This window comes from Myotis brandtii, unplaced genomic scaffold, assembly GCF_000412655.1.
Source record: "Myotis brandtii unplaced genomic scaffold, ASM41265v1 scaffold1733, whole genome shotgun sequence".
NCBI lineage: Eukaryota > Metazoa > Chordata > Mammalia > Chiroptera > Vespertilionidae > Myotis > Myotis brandtii.
Genome location: NW_005356400.1, coordinates 69,710 through 92,940, shown reverse-complemented (window position 1 = coordinate 92,940; position 23,231 = coordinate 69,710). Strand labels below are relative to the sequence as shown.

At 49.9% G+C, this 23,231-nt stretch overlaps 1 protein-coding gene across 1 annotated transcript in view; it reads right to left on the bottom strand.

Moving 5' to 3' along the window:
• Window positions 1-17,170, bottom strand: part of LOC102253164 (dihydropyrimidine dehydrogenase [NADP(+)]) — a 36,629-nt gene extending 19,459 nt beyond the window's left edge. The window contains exons 1-3 of the mRNA XM_005863135.2: window positions 17,035-17,170; window positions 8,451-8,593; window positions 3,859-4,038 (exon numbers count right to left, since the gene is read on the bottom strand). Coding sequence (XP_005863197.1) covers window positions 3,859-4,038; window positions 8,451-8,593; window positions 17,035-17,155 — 444 coding nt within the window. The 5' untranslated portion in view covers window positions 17,156-17,170. The remainder of the gene's footprint in view (window positions 1-3,858; window positions 4,039-8,450; window positions 8,594-17,034) is intronic.
• Window positions 17,171-23,231: the final 6,061 nt, after the last annotated feature.

Below are 23,231 nucleotides of genomic sequence, written 5' to 3'. Positions count from 1 at the left end.
ACGGTCCATGTCATGTGAAAGCCAGTAACAACACCTCATGACGGTTTGTTTGATTTTTCTCTCTTTTCTTTTGGTAAAACAGATCCCCTTTTTAAATCTCAAATAGTGGACATTTAATTTTTTCTCAGATCTTAGATGAGGACAAATTGGCAAAGAGCTGAATAGGATTAGAGTTTGTGCTGACGCTCTACAGGATCAAAATGACTCTTTTGACTCCTTGACTTACCAGAAAATTATTATCTTTTTACCTAATGCTCCTTTTATTCAAGTGGGCAGATGGGCTCAGGCAGAAATATAACAAATACATATCTTTCCAGGGAGAATCTCAGGGCATAGCTCAGAATTACCAAGAGAGGTTTTGCCTTTCTCCATAAAATCGGGATTAGGAGCAGAGCTGGCTGGCTGGCAGTAAGCGTGGCTGATTTTACAGAGTTCTTCGGAGGGAGGGTAGCGGATGAGTTCGAGGACGGGATTGGAATTCAAATCTTATCTGACATGCCACAGCAATGGTTTCTTTATGGATCCTCAATCCCCACCCAGAACAAGAAAAAAAAATCCTGTTTTTCTCTTTTTCCAGCTTAAAAGTAACAGCAGGATTAATGTGGGTAAGTTATGCGTAAGAAGAAAAGCACTTTGTACAAGTTCTAAGTACAGAATTAATATGAATAAGGTGCATTTTGATTAAAGTAGTATATTTGATGAAGTGCAAGGAATTATGCCTCCCCACTCACCTTTGTGAAGATGACAACAGAAATAATGCCATTTGCACTTGTCAGTTAGATGTCAATGTCATGAGCGAGGAGGAATGAGGAATCATCGTTTTGAAAAGCATGATGGGATGCTGGCAGAACAGGGCCAATGCCGCATGGTTTACAGCGTGTCAACGAGGCAGCTGCAGGTTACAGGGTCAGCAGCTGCCCAGGTCCAAGACGAACCCACTCGGGAAGTGGCAAGTCACACTGTGCAACCTGTGCTCTTGTGTCCAGGCCCGTGCAGGCAATGCTAATGGACCCCACACCTCTGCTAGTGCAGGTCTGTGCAGGCATTGCTAATGGATCCCACACTCTGCTAGTGCAGGTCTGTGCAGGCATTGCTAATGGATCCCACACCTCTGCTAGTTCAGGCCTGTGCAGGCATTGCTAATGGATCCCACAGCTCTGCTAGTTCAGGCCCGTGCAGGCAATGCTAATGGACCCCACACCACTGCTAGTGCAGGTCTGTGCAGGCAGTGCTAATGGACCCCACACCACTGCTAGTGCAGGTCTGTGCAGGCAGTGCTAATGGACCCCACACCACTGCTAGTGCAGGTCTGTGCAGGCAGTGCTAATGGACCCCACACCACTGCTAGTGCAGGTCTGTGCAGGCAGTGCTAATGGACCCCACACCACTGCTAGTGCAGGTCTGTGCAGGCAGTGCTAATGGACCCCACACCACTGCTAGTGCAGGTCTGTGCAGGCAGTGCTAATGGACCCCACACCACTGCTAGTGCAGGTCTGTGCAGGCAGTGCTAATGGACCCCACACCACTGCTAGTGCAGGTCTGTGCAGGCATTGCTAATGGATCCCATACCTCTGCTAGTTCAGGCCCGTGCAGGCAATGCTAATGGATCCACTCTCTCTGCTAGTGCAGGTCTGTGCAGGCATTGCTAATGGATCCCACACCTCTGCTAGTTCAGGCCCGTGCAGGCATTGCTAATGGACCCCACACCTCTGCTAGTTCAGGCCCGTGCAGGCATTGCTAATGGACCCCACACCTCTGCTAGTTCAGGCCCGTGCAGGCATTGCTAATGGACCCCACGGCTCTGCCATTCCACATACACACACCCCTGCACCTGGGCCCAGGGGGGCCTGGATTCACTGTCAGGAACGTGCACCAAAGGGGCCCGTCACCCAGGGCCACAGGCCTGTCAGCCACACAGGGAAGCCAGGAGCACAGACCTATCACCGACCATCTGCCTGCGCCTCCTCCCAGGGCTGAGAAACGAACCGCGAATCTAATCACACCGTCGCCACCTTTAAACACGTTAAACATGTGATCATGCCAAAAACGACACTGAACTACTCCGATGGAGGCTCGGCTTACAAACAAAGTCTGCGCTGAGATCCCAGGGACGGAACATCCAGTTCCACCCCTGCCGCCGACCCGAGTGTCTCCATCACCTCCACCCTCTGCTGCACACGCGAACACGCGGGCTTGGACCCGAGGGCGCCAGTCCTTCTGAGACCAGCGGCACAGAGCCCCCCCCCCCCCCCCCACGCCCACTGAACTCCAGACGGCGCCTGCACAGACGGCCCTCACCCATCCACGGCATCACGGCGGAAACAGATCCCCCTGAGCGGGCGTGACACTACTTAGGAGTTTTTCTTAGTGAGGAACAGCCCCCGGGTGTGGACGGCCACTGATAAGGCAAGAACAGGCCCGTCCACGTCTGCACCTCAGTGTGTGATCCTGCGTGGGCTCAGTCTCGCTAATTACCATATTGTAAAGGTTCACGTCCCGCAGCCTCTGCGTGGCTGCCACGCACGGGCCCCGCAGCCCTGTTCCCCGAGCCCACAGACAACGTGCCTTCTCTCTCCCTTTCGGTCTCATCGCCCTCCTGGCAGCCGGCCGGTCCTGCTCTAAGAAGCCGCTCCCCCGGCCGCCTGCGAGGACAGACGCGGTGCCCTTCCCGGAAGCCGGTGCGGGGAGGTCTCTCTCCCCTTGGCGTCCCCAGCCCTGCCTCCCGGGCGGAGCTGCGGGCTGATATTTCTCATTCTTTTTCATGTGACCTGTTTCAAGTTAAGATCCATTTGAATTATTAAATGCTTCCTTAAAGATAATTATTGATGTGGTGACAAGCTGAAAAGACGACGAATGATCATTTTTCCCTCCCCTCGTTGGGCTGGAGAAATGTCTTTGACGATGGTTGTCTATTCAGGGGAACACAAAGGGAACAGAGGCGGAAGCGGCATGTGGTTTTAGACCAGACCTGCTAAAACCACCGTATTATGCAAAATGTAAACGTAGGATAGTTTCTCGGAAAACAGCAGTGAGGGAGGAATGGGGGGCACGACCTTTGGAGCCGAGGTCTGACCACACGGCAGAGGCAGCTACAAAGACACTGATGTGATTTTAATTTTAAAAACTTCCTCACGGCCTCCCTGGCCCCAGGGATTTGATTATCTTGCAAACAGAGAGCGGAGGGGATTCTTGCCAGAGCTCATGAAGAATAAAGAGACCTCCAGGGGGGACGGCAGCCATCGCCACAGTCAGCGCAGATTCGGAGGCATCACACACACACTCTCACACACACACACACACACACTCTCTCACACACACACACACACACACACACACACACACACACACACTCACACACACACTCACACACACACATACACACATACTCACACGCACGCACACACACACTCTCACACGTGCACACACTCACACGCACACACTCCTGTCTTTCTCTTTTATAGGACTTTGTTGTATTGGTTTTATAAAATATAAGCTGGGGCCTGGCTGGTTGTTCAGTGGTTAGAGCGCCAGCGACCGGCTCATTTCCCGGTCAAAGGCACGTACCTGGGTTACAGGTTTCCCAATCCATGTGTCTGTCTCTCCCCCTCCTCCCTCCCTTCCACTCTCTTTCTAGAAATTAGTGAAAAAAATACCCTTGGGTGAGGATTAACAACAAAAAAAGTACGTCTGGGAACCGTGGCGTCGCTGAAACCAGGCCTCTTCGGCACGATTCTCCTGTGGAAACCACACCCCACGGGGGACTGGGCTTTCTGTGCCCAAGACGGTGCCAGGGAACCGAGACCTGACGGGGCGTGAGCGGGCACAGGCCTGGGGCCACCGGGAGAGGTGGGCACCTACCTTTCCCACGAGTTCAGCGATGCGAGGGACCGGCTTCCCCTTCTGGTGGCGCGGGGTGGCTGGGCTCTGCCCGTCCCAGTCCTGCAGCTCCTCGATGGCCCGCAGGTAGAGCAGGGCGCGCAGGCCCGTGCAGTAGTCCTCGATCACCGTGAAGTCCTGGTTCTGGACGGCGCTGCACACCTGGGGAGACAACGGGCGCGTCAGACCCGAGCTCGCCCCACGCCCCGCTCTCATCTCCTCCACCAGGTTCACCTGTGCCTGCAGGTGGGTGGGGAGGGGTGGGGAGGGGCGGCCACGGCACCAGAACTTGCACAACCGAGGAATATCAGCCAACGTGACACACCAGACTGCACACCTGGGGTCTGTGCCGTGTGCTGGGCGCAGGGACACCGCGGGGGCTGCTCCAAATGAGACCCAAGGGCGGAATTTCCAAGGAGGCACATTGGCACAACAGGGGGAAGGACGTTGGCTCTGGCCCGTATGCCTGGTGGTCAGAGTGTCCTCCCAGCACCCAGGGGCCTGATGATGTTCAGGGAGAAGATACAAAAGCCACGGTTCTCTTACTGCACAGACAGGGCGCGGGGATGGGATGCGGGAGCTCAGCCAAGCGGCGCTGACGGAACCGCTTGGGAACGAGGCTTGGTGCCTCCCAACTGCGGATGAGCCCGGGGGTCCCAGGCGGGGAAGAACGGAGGTCTCCACCCCCTCCGTGTGCTCTTTTTAAACATATATATATTTTCATTAATCTCAGCGAGGAAGGGAGAGGGAGGGAGAGAACCATCAGTGATGAGAATCATCATCCATCAGCGGCCTCCTGCACGCCCCCCAATGGGGATCGAGGCCACAACCCGGGCCTGAGCCCTGACTGGGAATCGAACTGTGACCCCTTGGTTCATAGGTTGACGCTCAACCACTGAGCCACGCCGGCCGGGCTCAATAGGCAATTTTAAAACATCATCTCTTCAAAAAAGCCTTTATTTCTCAAAAGCGACCCATGCGTCCATCTATTCTCTCATCCACAGACCCTCCTTTCTGAGCCAGGCCTCTGGGTCACCCCCTCCTTCTCTCAGACAAGCCGCCTGCATAGCCCGGGGACCTGTTTCCAGATCTCCGAGAGCTGGTGGGGGGCGGGGGGAGAGGAGCCAGGGAGGGCTGCCGGTGCCCGCAGGTGAGCCCGGGGGCTCGCTCACAGGCGAGAACTTCCCCAGCTCCTCACTGTGCGTCTCCATGTGGAACCACGCGGAGCCCTGGGATAAAACGCCGGCTCTGACGTTGTAAACAATTAGCTCATCACACACCGGTGCGCGCAGGAGCCGGGATGTGCCGGCCGAGAAGGGATCGTTTCAGTCGCTCGGCCTTCGAGAAGGAACTCAAACCCGATTATCCCACCTCCTCCCCACCAACCTACGGACCACGGGCTTCGAATAAATGATGACTTAGACTATGAGTATGAGTTAAAGAAAAGCTAAATCCGGTCGATGCAGGTAAGTGGATTGCATGTGCTTTTCCTCTCCAGTCTTGTCTATGAAATGTCACGCTGTAAACGAAGCGATGGCTTCTATGCTGACACTGGTCCCCGGGAAATGACCTCATCATGTCACGCTCTACCGTGCACTGCAGCGGCCTTGCTTTCTAAACTCTCTCTCGACTGCTCGTGTTCACTGCGAGTGTTTCGGAAGCATCAGGCCTGTGAGTGTGCACCGCTGTTCTCAGCTCGCCTCTGCAGGACCAGGGCGGCGCGAGGCCTGGGGGGTCCGGCCACGCGAGCTCCCCGTGGGGAGATTTGCAGCGGCGTCACTGCGGAGTCATGGGACGTTGCTCTCCCCGCCTGCACGTGACGGCGCCGGGTGGCATGAGGGTGGAGTTAATATCCCGGCTGCGCTGACTGACTGGGGGAGACGATAATGAGATACGGCTCCTGCCCTTAAAGCATGACAGCCGGAACCCCATCGTGTTCCCCACCAGGAAACGCGCTAACTATGCTAACAGCTGACGGGTCTGTCGCTGTGGGTTGGGGCCAGCTACCGGGAGCAGGCCTGACACATTCTGATCTGTCAGATTACCTTCCTTTGTCTTACAAACACAGCGTAACTGATTTGGGGATAATGAAGGCTTCTGTTTGCACGCCCCAAATTTTAACTCCACGACGAGTTTAGGTGCTTGGTTCAGATCTGTCAGATTGAACCAATGAGGCCAACAGCAACTGTTGTCTTTCTTTCCTGGTTTTGTGGGCGGGGTCAGTGAACAGGGGGTGGGGTGGGAGGTGTTTCACTGAGACTCTGCATGCTTCAAGCTCCGGGAATGGGGTCTGAAAGCTTCGAAGGATCCAGGAGCCACAAAATCATTAAACGGATGGGAGACCCGACCACTAAACGCAACAGAAAGGCACTATTTCCTGAATATCTGAAGAAGACCAGTTAGGGAAACAAATGGATAAGCATGTTTTTAAAGGCTAATACATTCAGGATTGCTTTGCCTTAGGAGGGAAATGTTTAGGAGACTTTTATTTACCTTATTTAAAAACATACAAACCCAGGTTGCAGACTCGGTCCCTGGTAGGGGGCATGCAGGAGGCAGCCGATCAGTGATTCTCTCTCATCATTGATATCTCTCTCTCTCTCTCTCTCTCTCCCCCCCCCCGCCCTCTCCCTCTCCCTCTCTCTCTGAAATCAATAGAAATATATTTTAAAAAACAACGTGTGGCTTTGGGACATGAAACTGTACCCCTGGGCGACTCCGCGTGCATGTTTAACACACTCATGTGAGCCAGTCTCTCATGACTTCCCTGGCGGTAGCAGGTTTAGGAAAGGTCTGCTTCATTTTATGCTTCATTGGGGGCATTTGTCGTTCCCCCAGCATCATTCTGCCACCAACAGGCTCATCACATCCACGCCGCTGCGCAGGCTCAGTCTGCTCCATCACGTGACTATTTGGGGACGCAGTGCAAAGGCCCCCCCTGTGTGTGGGGAGTGATGCCTGTGCCTGAACGGGCCCTACACTTTCCTTTTGCCTTTGTGTTGCTCCACTTAAAATAATGACCATGGAGCCAGGCTGGTGTGGCTCAGTGGTTGAGCATCGACCTAGGAACCAGGAGGTCACAGTTCAAATACCGGGCAGGGCACAGGCCCGGGTTGCGGGCTCCATCCCCACTGTGGGGCGTGCAGGAGGCAGCTGATCCATGATTCTCTCTCATCACTGATGTTTCTATCTCTCCCTCTCCCTTCCTCTCTGAAATCAATAAAAATATATTTAAAAAAAAATAACGACCACAGAATTTCCCAGCAAAAGGTCAGTGTGTCAATGGTCGGCCGTGGAGGAGCCGACCATTCCATAACTGCGAATTAATGCTCTCCCCGCAACACAGTAGCTGCGCGCCACTGACCCGCCCTGGCCTCACCGGGCTGCTGAGAAGGGAGCTTGCTTTCCTATCTGGGGGGCTTTTGCTTTTTCCCAGAATGCATTTTTCTTTCAACTGGAATGTTTCTCTAATTGTCCCCATTTTTAATTTCCTACAGTGAGATGACTTTTAACTTGTAATTAGAATCTGTAACAACGCACGTCTTTGTCTCCAAACCTGAACTATAACTCTGATGCCACGACACACACACACGCACACACACGCACACACACACACAGGCACACGCACACACACACGCACACACACATGATGCAAAGAAACAGCACGACCAACGTGAGGACTGGGTTTCCTCAGAAGAAGGTCACCTCGGAGGGCCCGGTTTGCTGTGACTCAGTTGTGGGGTGACGACCAAGCATGAGGCTGACGGTAAATAGGCTTGTGCACACACGGGAGTAAGCACCGGGTCACAAGGCTCTAAGGCAGTGGTTCTCAACCTTCCTAATGCCGCGACCCTTTAATACAGTTAATATGTTGTGGTGACCCCCAACCATAAAATTATTTTCGTTGCTACTTCATAACTGTCATGTTGCTACTGTTATGAATTGTAATGTAAATATCTGATATGCAGGATGGTCTTAGGCGACCCCTGTGAAAGGGTCGTTCGACCGCCAAAGGGGTTGCGACCCACAGGTTGAGAACTGCTGCTCTAAGGTCTGGCTTGCTGTCATTGCAAAAAGAACTCGCTGCTCCAAAGCAGGAAGACGCAGCGCATGTCAGAAGAACCGGTCTTCAGACAGCCTGGAACGATCTGTAAGTCTCGCTTGTGTGCGCCAGAAGAAGGATCGGAGGATCGTAAGCGCAAGGCGGAGAGAGAGGCCCTCCAGAAACACGAGTGGCCACGCCCCAGAACTCCATTGTCACCATCAGCTAAAAACTCAGCATCGTTTCAGAACTGTAACTGGGAAGCCGGATCAGGACCGGGGACAGCACACCGCCAGCAGCACTGTGGGCACGAAACGAAGTGCCGTGGTTGGAAACGCTCAGGGAGGCAGGCACGCAGGAGGAACCGACTGTCAACTGTTGTTTCCGGGTCTGAAATTTCTTTTTCTTGTAAGAGAAATACTCAGGATGGCACCAACAGCGACTCTGATCTGAGCCTTTGGGGGGAAACGTCAAACACACGAAGCCCGTGGTAACACTGAAGGACGTGGGAAGGGGCGGTGGGAAGTGGTACCTGCAGGACAGAAGCTCCGCTGTGGAGGAACTGAAGGCCGCTCTCGGCGGAGTCGATCCCTCCCGTGGCCAAGATGGGGAATCCGGGCAGGGCGCGCGCGATGGAGGTCACGGCTCTCAGGGCGATGGGCCTGATGGCCGTGCCTGCAGGAGAGAGAGGTCAATGGTTAGCGCGCTGACCACTGGCTATGCCGTCCTGTGCTGGACAGAGCCCGAGTTCCTGTCTCTGTGTAAGCGCTATCCACACGAAACGGGCACACACTGCTATGTTCCCAAGTATGTCCGTCTGTAAAGGAGGCGTGTTTATTTTAGGAACGTTGATACTACGATGGCGTGAAGACGTGGGACACAAGTGGGTATAGCAACCTCGCACAAAAATAGATGCACGTTGCAACTGGATTTATTACACTGATGTGTAGAAGAATGTGGGTGGCACATTCTGGCACTGGGTCTTTTTTATGTTTTGATTTTTTTAATTTTTATTGATTTCAGAGAGGAAGGGAGAGGGAGAGACAGAAACATCAACGATGACAGAGAATCATGGATTGGCTGCCTCCTGCACGCCCCACACTGGGGATGGAGCCTGCAACCCAGGCATGTGTCCTGACCGGGAATCCAACTGTGACCTCCTGGTTCATAGGTTGATACTCAACCACTGAGCCATGCTGGCAGGCCAAACATCAATATATATATATTTTTAAATTTGAGAATCTGGTAGAGGTGGCTAAAGGGGGGTGGGTGGGGGGACATCTGTAATAGTATCAATAATAAAATAAATAAAAGAATACATAAAAAAAAAGCTTTGAGAATCCAAAGGTCCATGCAGTAAACCGGCAGACACGGGTGTTCATGACAACATGAGAGCTCCAGTCCCCGGGGGAAAGGGAAGCAGAGCTGCACTTTGCATGACGAGGCCTTGATGAGGAGAGAAACAGTCAGCGGGCCAGAGAGTAGCACACATGCTGATGCTGGGTCACTGGAGGGTTAGTCATTGCGTGTAATTCTGTCCCCCTCCCCGCCCCCCATCATGTGATGTCTGGGACAGCCACTGCTACACAACTGTCGTCAACACAAATCCACAGTCAATGGCTCCAGGTAGCAGGAAAGCAGAAACTGGGTCATAACGCCCACGCGTGCTCGCTGTGTGTACACAGAGAAAATGCAGTTTAATTTGCTTACATTAATTAAGATATAATGAATGAAGTGGATAACAAATTGGTTAGAAACTGAACTTTGACAGTCTAATTGTTAAGAGTTGTAGCATCATCCAGAAGGAATATTAGCAAATCAAGAATTTCAAGGATTTGGGAGTTGCGAGTTTGATTTTGATACAATACAGATAAATCAGGTACTAACAATGGTATATTTTACTAACTCGCGCTTAATGTGGTAATGAACCTACTAGAATGATACGTATGTGAGACTCAGCGGTTTAAAAATACATCTTTACACAGGAACTAAAGTCCTCTAGAAAAATAGCATAATTCACCCCAAACCGGGGCTCTAAGGGGACCCAGGCTTCTACGTAGAGACATGAAGACGAAAGCGGAGGGAGAAGAGCAGCTGTATGTCGCTGTCCTTGCAGGGTTACTGGAAAAGCTGCGACGTTCTGTGAAAATGTTTTCACGTTTGCCGACTACTTCAAGCCTTTTTCCTGCTGCTGGGAGTGGAAGGCCCGGAGCCCTGGGCCATGGAGGGCCCGACGCCGGGATGGGGGCTGCCTGTGCCCGTGTCAGTCATTCCACCCGCAGGACGCTGTGCGTGGGGGCTGTCACGCCCCAGGAACCTGGTATCGGCCGCCCGGGGCCACGCTAAGAGCTCAGGATGCAGTCCCGCCCCTTCGGTGTGAGTCCCGGCTCTCTGTCACTCACACGAGTGTGACTGAGCCAGCTCCTTCGTTCCTAAGACACCCTCCTCCCTCCCTGTGAAAAGGGGACATCGCGACAACAATACAGAGCAGCTCGGACAATTAAAGGGCACAATCTGTGGACAGCCCTTGGCACGGTGCCTGGTCATTCACGCCGCCGGCTGCTGCTGCTCTCAAAGCCGGAGAAAAGGATCGGAAGGGCATCCAGCCGTAGACACGTGTGGGGAGAAACACGTGTCACCCAAGGGTGTTAACCTCCTAGACTTTAAATTCGGGGAACTTGCCATTCCCATGTCATTTAATTTCTTAAAACACATAGTTTGCCTGTGATTATAAGGGCGGTCTGTGCGGGTAATGCGCAGTTTAGAGTGCTACTGCGGGATCTACAGATACAGCCCTTTCACCCAGAGACTCCGCTTTGAGAAATCTGTTCCATTTGCACAGATACGGAGTGGCATGTGCAAAGATGTTCCATGAAGTGTTGTTTTTTACAGCAAAACCGTGAGAGCCACCTGCACGATCCCCAATAGTTTTGCTATCAAATAAATCCTAGTTTGTCCGTGTATGACGTCCTAGGGAACCTTTAAACGGGCCTGCCCATATCTCCGGGATAGACATTAAAGAACAATCTACGTGATGTGGCCCCACTGTGGCTAGAAGAAGTATGTGTACATTCTCTGTGGGCGCACAAATAGAGAGAAGGTCGAGTGTTAAACTATTATTGTCTCTGGGGATAGGATGAAGATGAACTTTCTATTTGATAACTAGATTTCCTATTGTTTGACTCTTTTAGGTAAAAAAGTGTTGATTCATTTCTGCAATGCCATGCTCTTCACCACAACGCCATACTTCTTCCCTATTTTAAATGCTAGTAAAATTAAGTTAGAGAGAGGAGTTAATCTTTATAACTAATAAATATATGTTGTCCATGTATGATAAAACCAAGAATATTCGTGTTCTAGTATTAATTAGTGGCAAGGAATTATATTAAAGTGATGGTAGCTAGTAATTGCTGTAACTATATGACCTAGAGAGAGAAAGTCCCAGTTCATTATACCTGTATTTATTCATAATTACACGATATAATTATAAATAGCATTCTCTTTCACTCTAAAAGTGTCCCAGTTTGGTTGATAAATTATAATGACAATGACACCCAGGAGTTATAGGACAAAGGTAATCATGAATGCAGAGTGAAATTTGATTTAGAACAAAACCACAATCTTATGAAAAACGCAGAAATAAACTACATTGTCCTGGACTCAGAGGCTGGCATGAAGGAATACATGTCTGTAAGCGTGTCACTGGATGGGGAAACACATGGCACTCATATGTGCTAGCTGGAGCTAATTAGTCTCTATGTTCTTTCTGCTTCCCACCTGTAGGTGGCCACCACACGCTACACTGATTAATCCACTCATTAGCAGCATTTTCAATACTGTCATCTTCAGATAATCAGCAATTTATTTAAAGAACCAATTTCTGTAGAAATAATTGCCACAGAATGGCCTGGACCTGCGTTTTTATAAACTGTAATAAAAGTGTTAAGATAATCCCTGACATTTGCAAATGCCACGGGCTCACCTTCCCTTTGGACTGTGCTGTGGCGCTGTTTAAAACAATTACCCGATGACAGCGCGGTTTAATGAAACAGTCCCGTAAGCGCACGCTTCAGCGTGGGCAGCGGGGACGTCGAGCTGGGGAGAAATGCAGTGCGTGACATGTTTACACGGAGGAGAGACGGAGCCCGACGAGCGAGGGTTACTGAAACACGGACACGGTTGCTACTCCCAACTCGGTTTTGTTGCAGCATCGGGCCAGGTGCACAACATGGGCACCCTCTTTGGAAACCAAGAATGGAGAGTTCTGTGAACTGGTTCATGCCACTGGCCGGTGTGTGAGAAGGTGAGATGAATCTATGGCTCTATAAAGTGGACTCGTTGCGTTACTTGTTCAGTAACCTCCATGCAAGAGAAAATTAGGAGGGGCGACTCCTGACCTCATTTAAAAATACTTAAGTATGCTTTTGTTTACAAAATGATGCAAATGTTCAAAGCAGAGTGATCGAGGAAAACCTGAAAACCTCGTTGTCATTTGCATTTAACACGGACCAGGGCAGCGGTCGCCAACCTTTCGGACCTCAGGGACCACCGGTTGGTGACCGCTGGACCAGAGTTCGCCTGGCCAGTGTGGCTCAGTGGTTGAGGGTCAACCCATGAACCAAGAGGTCATCAGTTTGATTCCTGGTCAGGGCACATGCTTGGGTTTTGGGCTCGATGCTGCTTCTCTCTGATAGACATTTCTATTTCTCTATCTCTCTCCCTTTCTCTCTCTCTCTCTCTCTCTCTCTCAAAAAAGTCAATAAAAAAATAAAATATCATGGACCAGAGTCCTGACTTTTCAGCTCCCTGTCCCACAAAGACCGGCTGATAAAACGCTCTGCGACCTTCATAATGTTTAAGTCGAGAGCTGGCGCTGTGCTTGGGGTGAGACGTGACCTTTATACATTTTATAGACACAACATGCTTACCCTTTTCTATGTCCTCGCAATAAGCAACCAGTCACTCAAATTTACAACCACATTTCAACAGCACAAGAAAGCACCAAGTAGGACTGCATCTGTGAAGGATACGCAGGATCGCTCCACTGGGAACGACGACATACTCCCGAGGAGAGAAACCAAAGAGGCTCCAGGAGAAGCAGAGCGACCACATTCCCAGCTGGAAGAGTCAGGACTGTTAGGTGTTAAAACCTTCCTACAGATTCGCCGAAACCCAAGTCAAAATCCCAGGAAACCGTCTCTGAAGAACCTGAGGAGCTTGATTTGAAAGTTCACATGGAAAGACAAACGGCCCAGAATAACCCAAACAACCCGAGGAAGGACGCGGGACTCAAGGCCAGCGTTTCGCTCGGACTGGCTGTCCATCTGAGCACCAGGCCTCAGTGTGAGACACAGAACAGGATGGCTCCCAGGCGCTCCTCACACAGCAGGGCGGTGGGTTGGTGACCAAGTCACCAGGTCAGGTGAGGGGGGAAGAGAAGTCATTGGAACAACAGTGCTGGTTAGAAGGAAAAACCCCCACCTTGACTCCTGGGTCACCTCACGAAAAGATTTATAGACATTGAAGGTGGATGGGGGATCTCCATGCAAAACCCGAAACCATCAAGTGCCCAGAAAAACACAGACGGAAACAGGAGCAAGTCCTGTCACCTTGAGTCAGGCAAAGAGTTCTCCGCAAGGACAGTAAGAGCAAATAAGTACATTAAAAAAACCGATGAACTGAGTTTAGTCAAAAAATAAAGAAGCTAAAGTACAGAAAAAACATTATATTTACACACATCTATTTGACAAAGAACTCTTACTCAAAGGTATTAAGCACTCCTCTAAAGCAACGATTAAAGATGAATAACTCAATTAAGATGGGCAAACGTTGCACAGACATTTCAAGAAAGAAGAGACATACGAACAGGCAGTTGGTACACGAAAAATGTTCTACCACAGGACACAGCTCACCGCGTTAGAAAACAGCTAAAAATCAAGAGGCCCCCGACACCGAAGCCTGAGAAGACTGTGAAGTAGGAATCTCCTACGGTGCGGGTAGGAGCGTACGATGAAATCACTTTGGATAACTGAATATTTCTCTAAAAATTAAACATACACCTATGCCACGACTCAGCAATTTCATTCCCAGACCTTCCTCCTAGAGAAACAAAAATAAGACGACAGACGTGTATGTGCAAGAATGTCCACAACGACCGTATTTATAATAACCCCAAGTCAGAAACTACCCAAGGCCATGTCCGTCAATGAGAGACTGGATAAACAAATTGTGGTCAATTTATTTTTTTACTGAATATTTTGTTTATTTTTTAAGTGTAGTTGGTATGCAATCTTACATTGGTTATACCAGTTTCAGGTTTACCGTACAGTGACTGACCTTCTATACCTTATAACCTGTCACCATGTAAACTCATCACAATATGATTGACCATATTCCTCTCTCGCCTTTTTCGCCCTTCCTGCTCCCAAGCTCTCCTCTCCCTGCTGCTAACCACCCGTTCGGTCTCTGAGTGCTCTCTGAGTTTTGTTTGTTTTTTTAGGTTCCACATCTAAGTAAAACCCTCTGGTATTTGTCTTTCTCTGAAATAAAAGCACCCAATACGAAAGGAAGAAGTGACTGTCACTGTGTTTAGGTGACCTGATACTATATATATAGACAACCCTAAAGAACCCACCAGAAATTAATAGAAAAAATTCAGTGAAGCAGCAGCACACAAAATTAATACGTAGAAATCTGTTGTGTGCCTATACACTAATAACAAACAATCGGAAGAAATGCGGTCAGTTAATTAATGAAAACTGTCAGCAGTAAAACAGACTTGTATACTGATACCTGCAATGCAGATGGTCATTGAAAAAATTAGCACCTTTTCCTTTTTCTTAAAAATAGTGGGGTGACGTTGGTTAACAAAACTATGCAGGTTTCTGGTGCAAAGTCCTACAACACATCATCTGTACACTGTACTGTGTGCTCACCAAAAGGGTTCAGATCCCATTCCCCATCAGGGCACAACCCTAGGTTGCAGGTTCGATCCCTGGTCAGGGCCCATACGGAAGGAAACAGATCTATGTTTCTCTCTCTCTCTCTCTCTCTCTCTCTCTCTCTCTCTCTCTCAACAAAAACATATCCACCTGTGAGGATTAAGAAAGAAAAGCGAGCCTCTCCCATCTGGATCCGCCTGCTAGATGCCTTCCGCTGTCAGACCATTGAAAGGCTTTGTTTATAACATCGGCGTGCACCTTCCCATTTGTGGACAGAAACAAAACCTGCGGGACAGTGGATCTTCTGTTTTCAAGGCGGAGGGGACAGAAGTCCGCCAAGAAGGAAACCTGGGGGAGCCGAGGACCCTCAGGGCAGGTCTTCGGTGTGTCCGTCTCTTCCAGGTTTGCAATCTTGAGAAAATTTCTTGGAGGCCATGTGTTTCCAGAGCCACATAGGTCATGTACACACACACACACACACACACACACACAACACACACACTTATAACATCGGCGTGCACCTTCCCATTTGTGGACAGAAACAAAACCTGCGGGACAGTGGATCTTCTGTTTTCAAGGCGGAGGGGACAGAAGTCCGCCAAGAAGGAAACCTGGGGGAGCCGAGGACCCTCAGGGCAGGTCTTCGGTGTGTCCGTCTCTTCCAGGTTTGCAATCTTGAGAAAATTTCTTGGAGGCCATGTGTTTCCAGAGCCACATAGGTCATGTACACACACACACACACACACACACACACACACGAGGTGCCATAAACCCATCCCTGACGGATAAGACTTCGGGCACATGGAGTCCAAGAATGACGCAAATATAAAGACAGGGAGTAGGCCTGGCCGGCATGGCTCAGTGGCTGCACATCCACCTATGAACCAGGGGGTCAGGGTTCAATGCCCGGTCAGGGCACAGGCCCGGATTGCGGGCTCGATCCCCAGTGTGGAGCGTGCAGGAGGCAGCCGGTCCATGATTCTCTCTCATCACTGATGTTTGCATCTCTCTCCCTCTCTTTCCAAAATCTATAAAAATATTATAAAAAAAGACAGACAGGGACTAGGTCTGAGTCACAACCCCGCAGGCTCCGCCGGGCTGATTTTTTTTTGACTCAGCGAGACCCAGAGCCAAACTTCAAAGCTGTCACCGCCTGCTGACAAATGCTGTGAACAGATCGCGAGGGTCTGTCTGTGCACGCTGAGCCCAGTGCTATCTGAGTGTTTCTCTCTCCAGAACCCGAGCGCCGGCACTCCGGGTGCTGTTCCCACGGAAGCCGCGTCACCGTGAACGCATCTTCCCGCTGAACCCTTGAAGGACGCTCGGCCGATGGCGCCGGGCAGGTCCAGGGTGGGCTTGGGTGAAGCAGCCACTCTGGACTGGCCGCTCCCCGGTCGCTGATGCCTCTGATGAGACTCCGGGCTCTGGTCAAGAGGAGGGCCTTCCTTTGGGGGTTGGCACGGATGCTCCGGCTGGGCGGGCTGCGTGCCAGCCTGCACGATTCAACAGCTCCTTGCCCACGGGCCCTGGGCTGATGCCTGTGGCACGAAAGGAGGCGGCCGGTTCGCAGGACCGACTCGGTGGGAAAGGATGTGCAGTCCATGTCGAACGCGCACATCTAAGCCGAAACGTCACGCATACGTTGTTCCTCATTCGCAGCTGCTCATTCCACTCACTTTGCTGCCATAACCGCTTCATCATCCCCGTGCTGGCCCTGTGCATGCTGATTCCACACAGCGCGGGGCCTTCGGAATCGGGCACCGGGCACCGGGCGGCGCAGACGTGCAAAACCCACGTCGGGAGCCCGGCTGGAGCGCGGCGCCCGGGCCCCGCAGGAGAGGCGGTTTGGGTAGCCTTTGTCCAAACGGCTATACATGGTTTTCTCAACGGAGCTCAAGGGCTCCTTGTAGCTGTGCTGACAGAGGTCACAATAGACCACACAGTCTCCCCCATCTTTTCAGGTGTATCTGCCCTGAGTGTAGGTGGGGCCAGCAGTCTCGAGGTGCCCCTTTCCCTAACACTAACGTTTGTTTCATCCTCGGCGACAGAACCAAGGGTGAGACTGGCATGCTCACAGCAGTAAGCTGCTGGAAGCAGGTCTGCCTGCCTTCCCGAGGTCATTTATTTGTGAGCCCCGAAATGCCACCACACGACTCCCACAGGCCTTCTTCCTACCTGCTCGGTGGTTATGGGGCAGCTCCTGAAATCTGCAACTTAAAAGTGGCCAAGTATTGAAAAGTTTCGGGGGGAAATGATGTATGTCCCAGATCCAGCACAGAGTGAGCCAGGGAAACATCTGTGACTGCTAGAGAGGGCACGCACGCCAGACACTGTGGGCAAACAGAATGCTGACAAGTTTAACGACTCACAGTGGCCCGTTTATGGGGAATAGAATGTCGCAATCAATAATCACTAGCCCGTACAAACAGCCGTGTGGCGACTCCACCAGGCGTGGAGTGCACAAGTGAGATCATTCAGAATTAGACGTCAATAGCGTTTGCAGACATTGGGAAATGTCAAACGGGAAACGAGTGCTCGTATTTGTGTTCTTTCTGGGGCATCCTCATGACTCAGGTTTTAATGATTCCTTAAAAGATTCCCTAGTACCGGGAAGCCCAAGCAAACATTTACCCTCCACCTCTTAATGAGCTATCTGGCGGGATCTAGATGGGCCAGGGAGCTGTTGTATATACAGGAAAGTAAGGCGTCTCCATCAGAACTGTGGTTTCCTTCCAAACCACGCCCCTCCTGACCACGCCCCTCCTGACCACGCCCCTCTGGCCACACCCCTCCTTGGGGCTTCTCTCTCAATTCTCTCACAAGGATTTTTTCCATTCATTTCACAGCACTTTGTTAGCGTCCAAAATACAGGCTTTGGCACAAAACATTTCGCTGGTAAGTTCTTCAATGAAAATTCCCTTTATAATAAAAAATAAAAAGAATAGGGTGAGGGGGGGGTCTATGGAAAGTCTCTGTACTATCTTCTTAACTTTTCCAGAAATTCAAAGACATTCTAAAACAAGGTTATTAATCCTTTATACAACATTTGGATTCTCACTGCTCCTATAATAAAACAGCAGTTTGTCCGTATTATTTAGCAAAAACAAAGAGACAAACTTGCGAACACTAGAAATATTTGTTTTAAAAAAACAAAGCACTGACAGTTTCTATTAATTGCCATTTCCTGCTGTGAGCGGCGGTAATAATAGTGGCCTTTGACTGAACTGCCTAACACGTCCAGAGGCCTCTATTGGCTCTTACATGCGATTTCCCTCAAATCTGCTAAGATCCCGGGAGCCACTGCTTTTAATGCTCAGAAGGGTGCCTCGTCCTGCCCTTGGGTGGGTAAAAGGAAGACCTAGCTTCCACCTCCACCTGTGACTGCACAGCAGCCCTGCTCCCCGCATCGCCTCCGTGAGAGGGTCAGTATGTGTCTGTCGTACCTCTGTCCACACACGCATGGCCAAGGCCTGCACTAGGTTACATATGCATCAAGGCGCTCAAAGTAACCCCGCAAGCCAGCTGCTATCAGTCCCACAAACAAAAGGACGAGTCGTTTTTTAGTAAAAGCTGTTCTAGTCTGTGCTGACACGTCAGGTGCCTGAAAAAAAGCTGTACGCAACCATTTCTCCATTAATGGGGTGATGTCCAATCGCCGTAGCCATCACCAAGTCACCGACCACGTAAGAAAGACAGAGCAGGGAATTTAATGTCAGGTTTCTTCAGAAACGATGGCGACCGGGCTGCGTGGCAGGCAAAGGGTGTAGAACCCAGAGGAGGCCGATGGGCATGTTTACACAGTCCCTTCCACTTTAAGCAGAGTGGAGGACACAGCTCGGTGTAAAATCTATTATTTAAACACTTCAAGGGAAAAAGTGTTGAAATAAACGGCTCATGACTTAGGGAGTGTTAAGAGCCACATTCATTTCAACACTCGGCATGTCATAAGCCATTTATTTCCACACGTCCTCCCTCGGAAGATCCACCCCACGGGGAAAGCTGTCCTTTGCTGAGAGCGTGTCAAGAGGCCCAGACACCGAGGCTGAAATGAAAGCTCTGATGCTGGAGCTCTTGGTCACAAAGCTGATGGGGGAGCCGATGTTTCCATTCCGGCCCAAGCGCCGCGCCTGTGGCCAGCTCACCATCAGTGACACCTGCCTGGGCCTCGTCGAGACATCGCCTTTGTCCTTAATGACTGCGGGGCGTCGGGGCCCGCCTGAGCGTCAGACGGTGAAGGAAATGGGCTGTGTGGGGGTAGTTCCACAAAGAAAACGCATGTCTTTTTCACGTCTCCACTCACCAGAAGAGGCTGATGTAACCCAGACTCTTTGGTGATGACGGTGGATGACACATTCTTTGTTTCGCCTGTTAGGATTTTATTCTCCTACGGAAGTGTGGACGTCTACGGTTATCATAAGAGTAACTGACAGTGACTGAGTGATTTCCGCCAGGTTGTCCCAGGACCTCCTAGTAACATTGCTGGTAACTGTTTCCATGTTTAAGCAAACCCAGGAGTCACAGGCTTCATATTGGGAAATGCTCTCTGGGGTCTGGCATAAGGGCACTGATTCCATGCACCAGGGCCCCATCCTCATGACCTGATCACCTCCCCAAGGCCGCAGCTCCTAATACCATCACCATGGGGGTTAGGCTTTCAACCTATGACTTCAGGGAGTTCATAAGCATTCGGTCCACAGCACCAACCAACCCCTCTGACAATCTTCAGGCCAAACATCTGTAGGGAGAAGTCAGGAGGCGGAGGGCATTGTGACACATGGAAAACAGACTTTGAACACAACACCCTGCAAGGGAAGATGCTGCGAGAGTACACAACACGGACACGCAATGTTCCCAAGGAGGAGCGTCCACGTCATTAACCATATACTTTTAAGGTGTGTAGAGAATAATAAATTTGGATTTGGGTAGCTGAGGTTATCGAGATGGAAAACCTGTGAGCTACTGAAGAATGTGGAATATAGCCCATTCTTTAGAGTTTTGTTTGCCATGCACAGTGTGCTGTGTAATTGGGGTTCTGTGAAATGTATTCATGTCTAGTAGCCGAGAGCTAAAAGGGGTGTGGCAGTGCTGACGAATGGAAAGCTTTGCTACAATGTTGTCCAACTGCAAAAAACCATGGAGGGACTTTGGGGTCCTAAAACCTTGGTATCAATGTCTGCTTTCGTCTCTTCACAGCACCCTCGAGCTCAATCTTAATCATTCTGGAAATAAAGCTAACAATGCCTGTCTCATACAGTTGTTGTACGAATAAAATGAAATTCTGAAAATGCTTTGAAACAGTAAAAGTGTTACATAAATATCAGTGGCATCGTTTTTAAATTAGCTTTAGAAATTGATGGGTACATAGCAACATGGATTCTCATTTTGTGATGATGATGAAGGTGGAATGTCTTGACCTCACTGTGTGTGAGGTAGAACGCTAAGCACTCTTATAATTACTGTCTCTTAATAATAATGACAGAATTTGGAGCGATGGGAAGACCAGTGAACCCAGGACCGAAGTATTCCATCAAGGTGGGGGAGGGGCTCGAGGCCAGCAGGTGAGCTGAGGTGGCGCGATCGAGACAGGTCAGCGCGAGGAGTCCAGGTGGAATAACGAGGCAAGAACTTCAAAGGGTGGGGCTTGCGAGAAGCAGTGCAATCATGAAACCATTATATGAACACCTTTCCTCTCTGCTGACCTTAAAACTCAACACAGGTCTCAAGCCTTATTTTCTATTCTCCTTCTTCCTCCACGTCTTTTCATGGTAGGCGAGTCAGGCTAAAATAGGGAAATGATATGGGCAATGGCATCTAGAGGGAGACAGGTATGCACACACCTCTCCACACACAGAGGAAGTTACTTCTCACCACTGTCATTCTTGGCAGACAAACACTGTAATCATGTTATAGCTGAATGGCACACAATGCCGCGAAAGGTCTTCACAGGGGAAAAAAAATTATGTTTTCATCCTTTTACTTTCTTTAGCAGTGATTAGTTCCAGAAATATAAGGTATCATCACTTCTCAAAAAGCACTGTGGGTTATGAGCTTGCTCCTCTGAAGCTGGCGACGTGTAATGAGTGTGCTTTATTCTGAAACGTCAGTCAGCCTCAAGAATGGCAGGTGCTTGTGGAACGGTAACAATAGAACAAGTTGGCTAATGCGTACTAGAGGCACTGAAACACTGGGTGACAGATATGAAGCCTTCCTGTTACACAGAACGCTCTCCTGTATAATTACCAGTACGGTTTTATAACGAGGCACCTCAGTTTCTAAATATTTAGCTTTTTAAGATTTCTGTATCTTTTTGGTACCAAAACGTATATGGAAGTGTTCTTACTGACATAAGGTAAAGAAGTGCATTCAAGCACTTGTATGAAAGTATTCTGAATCCTAAAGACTAGAAGGGTGGTTTGAGAGCATTTTAATTTATGGCAAAAGTATGGGCTTGAAGTAAGAATATCTGTGATTCATGTTACAACGACATTAGAGTTAAAATGTCCAGCAATTTATAACGTAGTTATGTAGATATGTACACTCTGTTAAATGTGTGGTTTGGTTAAAAAAAAATGATGATGGCCTTAGCCGGTTTTGCTCAGTGGGCGGAGTGTCGGCCTGCGGACTGAAGAAGTCCCGGGTTTGATTCAGGTCGAGGGCACGCACCTTGGTTGCATGCTCAATACCAGGCTCTGGTTGGCAGGCAACCAATTGATGTGTCTCTCTCACATCAATGTTTCTCTCTCTCTGTCTCTCCCTTTCCCTTCCACTCTCTCTAGAAATCCATGGAAAAATGAGGATTAAAAACAAACAAAAAACGGTGATGTTTATTTCCAAAAGCAAAGCTTCATTTTGTCAACCACAGAGAGAAATCCGGTCCCTAACCTGACTAACTGAGTCGTATTTTGCTGGAGATAGGGTTTGCAGATGAACCGTAGCTGTGTGCTGTTACCTGTCTAAATGCCAAAGAAGGTCAGTGGGCGGTTCAGACAGCGGTGAGCTCCAGGCTGCACTCGGAGAAGGTAAATATCAAAAGTACAAAATCAGGAAAGTGGGCCCCAGGCCTTCCACACGTCAGAACTGGGTTCAAAGCAGGCGTGGGGCCGAGGACACATGTGTGACGTCCGGGACAAGGAGACAACATGCACCTGGAGTGGACGGCCCGGCAAGTGGTCCCTGGGATGAAGGCCGGGCTGCTGGATCGTGGAGACGGGTTAGGACAGTGATGGCGAACCTTCTGAGCTCGGCGTGTCAGCATTTTGAAAAACCCTAACTTAACTCTGGTGCCATGTCACAGATAGAAATTTTTTGATCTTTGCAACCATAGTAAAACAAAGACTTATATTTTTGATATTTATTTTATATATTTAAATGCCATTTAACAAAGAAAAATCAACCAAAAAAATGAGTTCAGAGGTGACACGCGTGTCATAGGTTCGCCATCACTGGGTTAGGATGACGAAGGAGGCTGACAAACAGGCCACGGGCAAGGGCACAGAGCTCCCTTTCTGTGTGCTCTCCCGAGGTTTTGAAGGGGATTTTAATGTAAAGGTCAAGGAAGAGAAAGAAAAGGACGAGGCTCTGCATGCTGGGCAGCGTGATGGACACCTTTGACATTAAATATGTTACTCTTATGAGAATCCGTGGTTATTAACATATATATTTGAAACCACATCAATTCAAGATTCGTTCAGAAACCCGACTGCACAAATATGGGGATATTAAGTGCCAGCGACACTTGCTCGTGGGAGGGAAGCTGACAGCTCTCTTGGAGAAAGAGATAAAGGAAGGACACATATCAAGAAAGAGCCAATTTGCGTCTCTCTCCGGAAGTGCCACATGAGGGAGGGAAATGAGAAAGGACGTGGTTGGTGCCAAATGGCTATTTTATTTCAAGAAACTTGTTTGAGGAGATAGTTCAGGATGACTCCTAAGGGCAGCACCGGGTATGGATTTGTAAGAAGATAGAAGAATCGGGAAGGAGGACAAGACCAGGCGTTTGGGGTGCACCCCCTCGCTTATCTGGTGGCAGCTCTGTGCCCTGGTTTGGGATCCCCTCCCGTCCACAGTGACAACACAGAAGTCATCGGCCGGCAGTGTGTTTCGGACTTAAACTCAATACGTTCTTTGCATCCTGCCTACGGCCTCTACCCAGGAACTCCTCACACACTGTCCTGTTCACAGTTTCTTTTTTCAAATATATTTTTATTGATTTCAGAGGGAGAAGGAGAGAGAGAAACATCAATGATGAGAGAGAATCATGGATTGGCTGCCTCTTGCACACCCCCTACTGTGGATCGAGCCCACAACCTGGGCATGTGCCCTTGACCGGGAATCAAACCGTGACCTCCTGGTTCATAGGTCAACGCTCCACC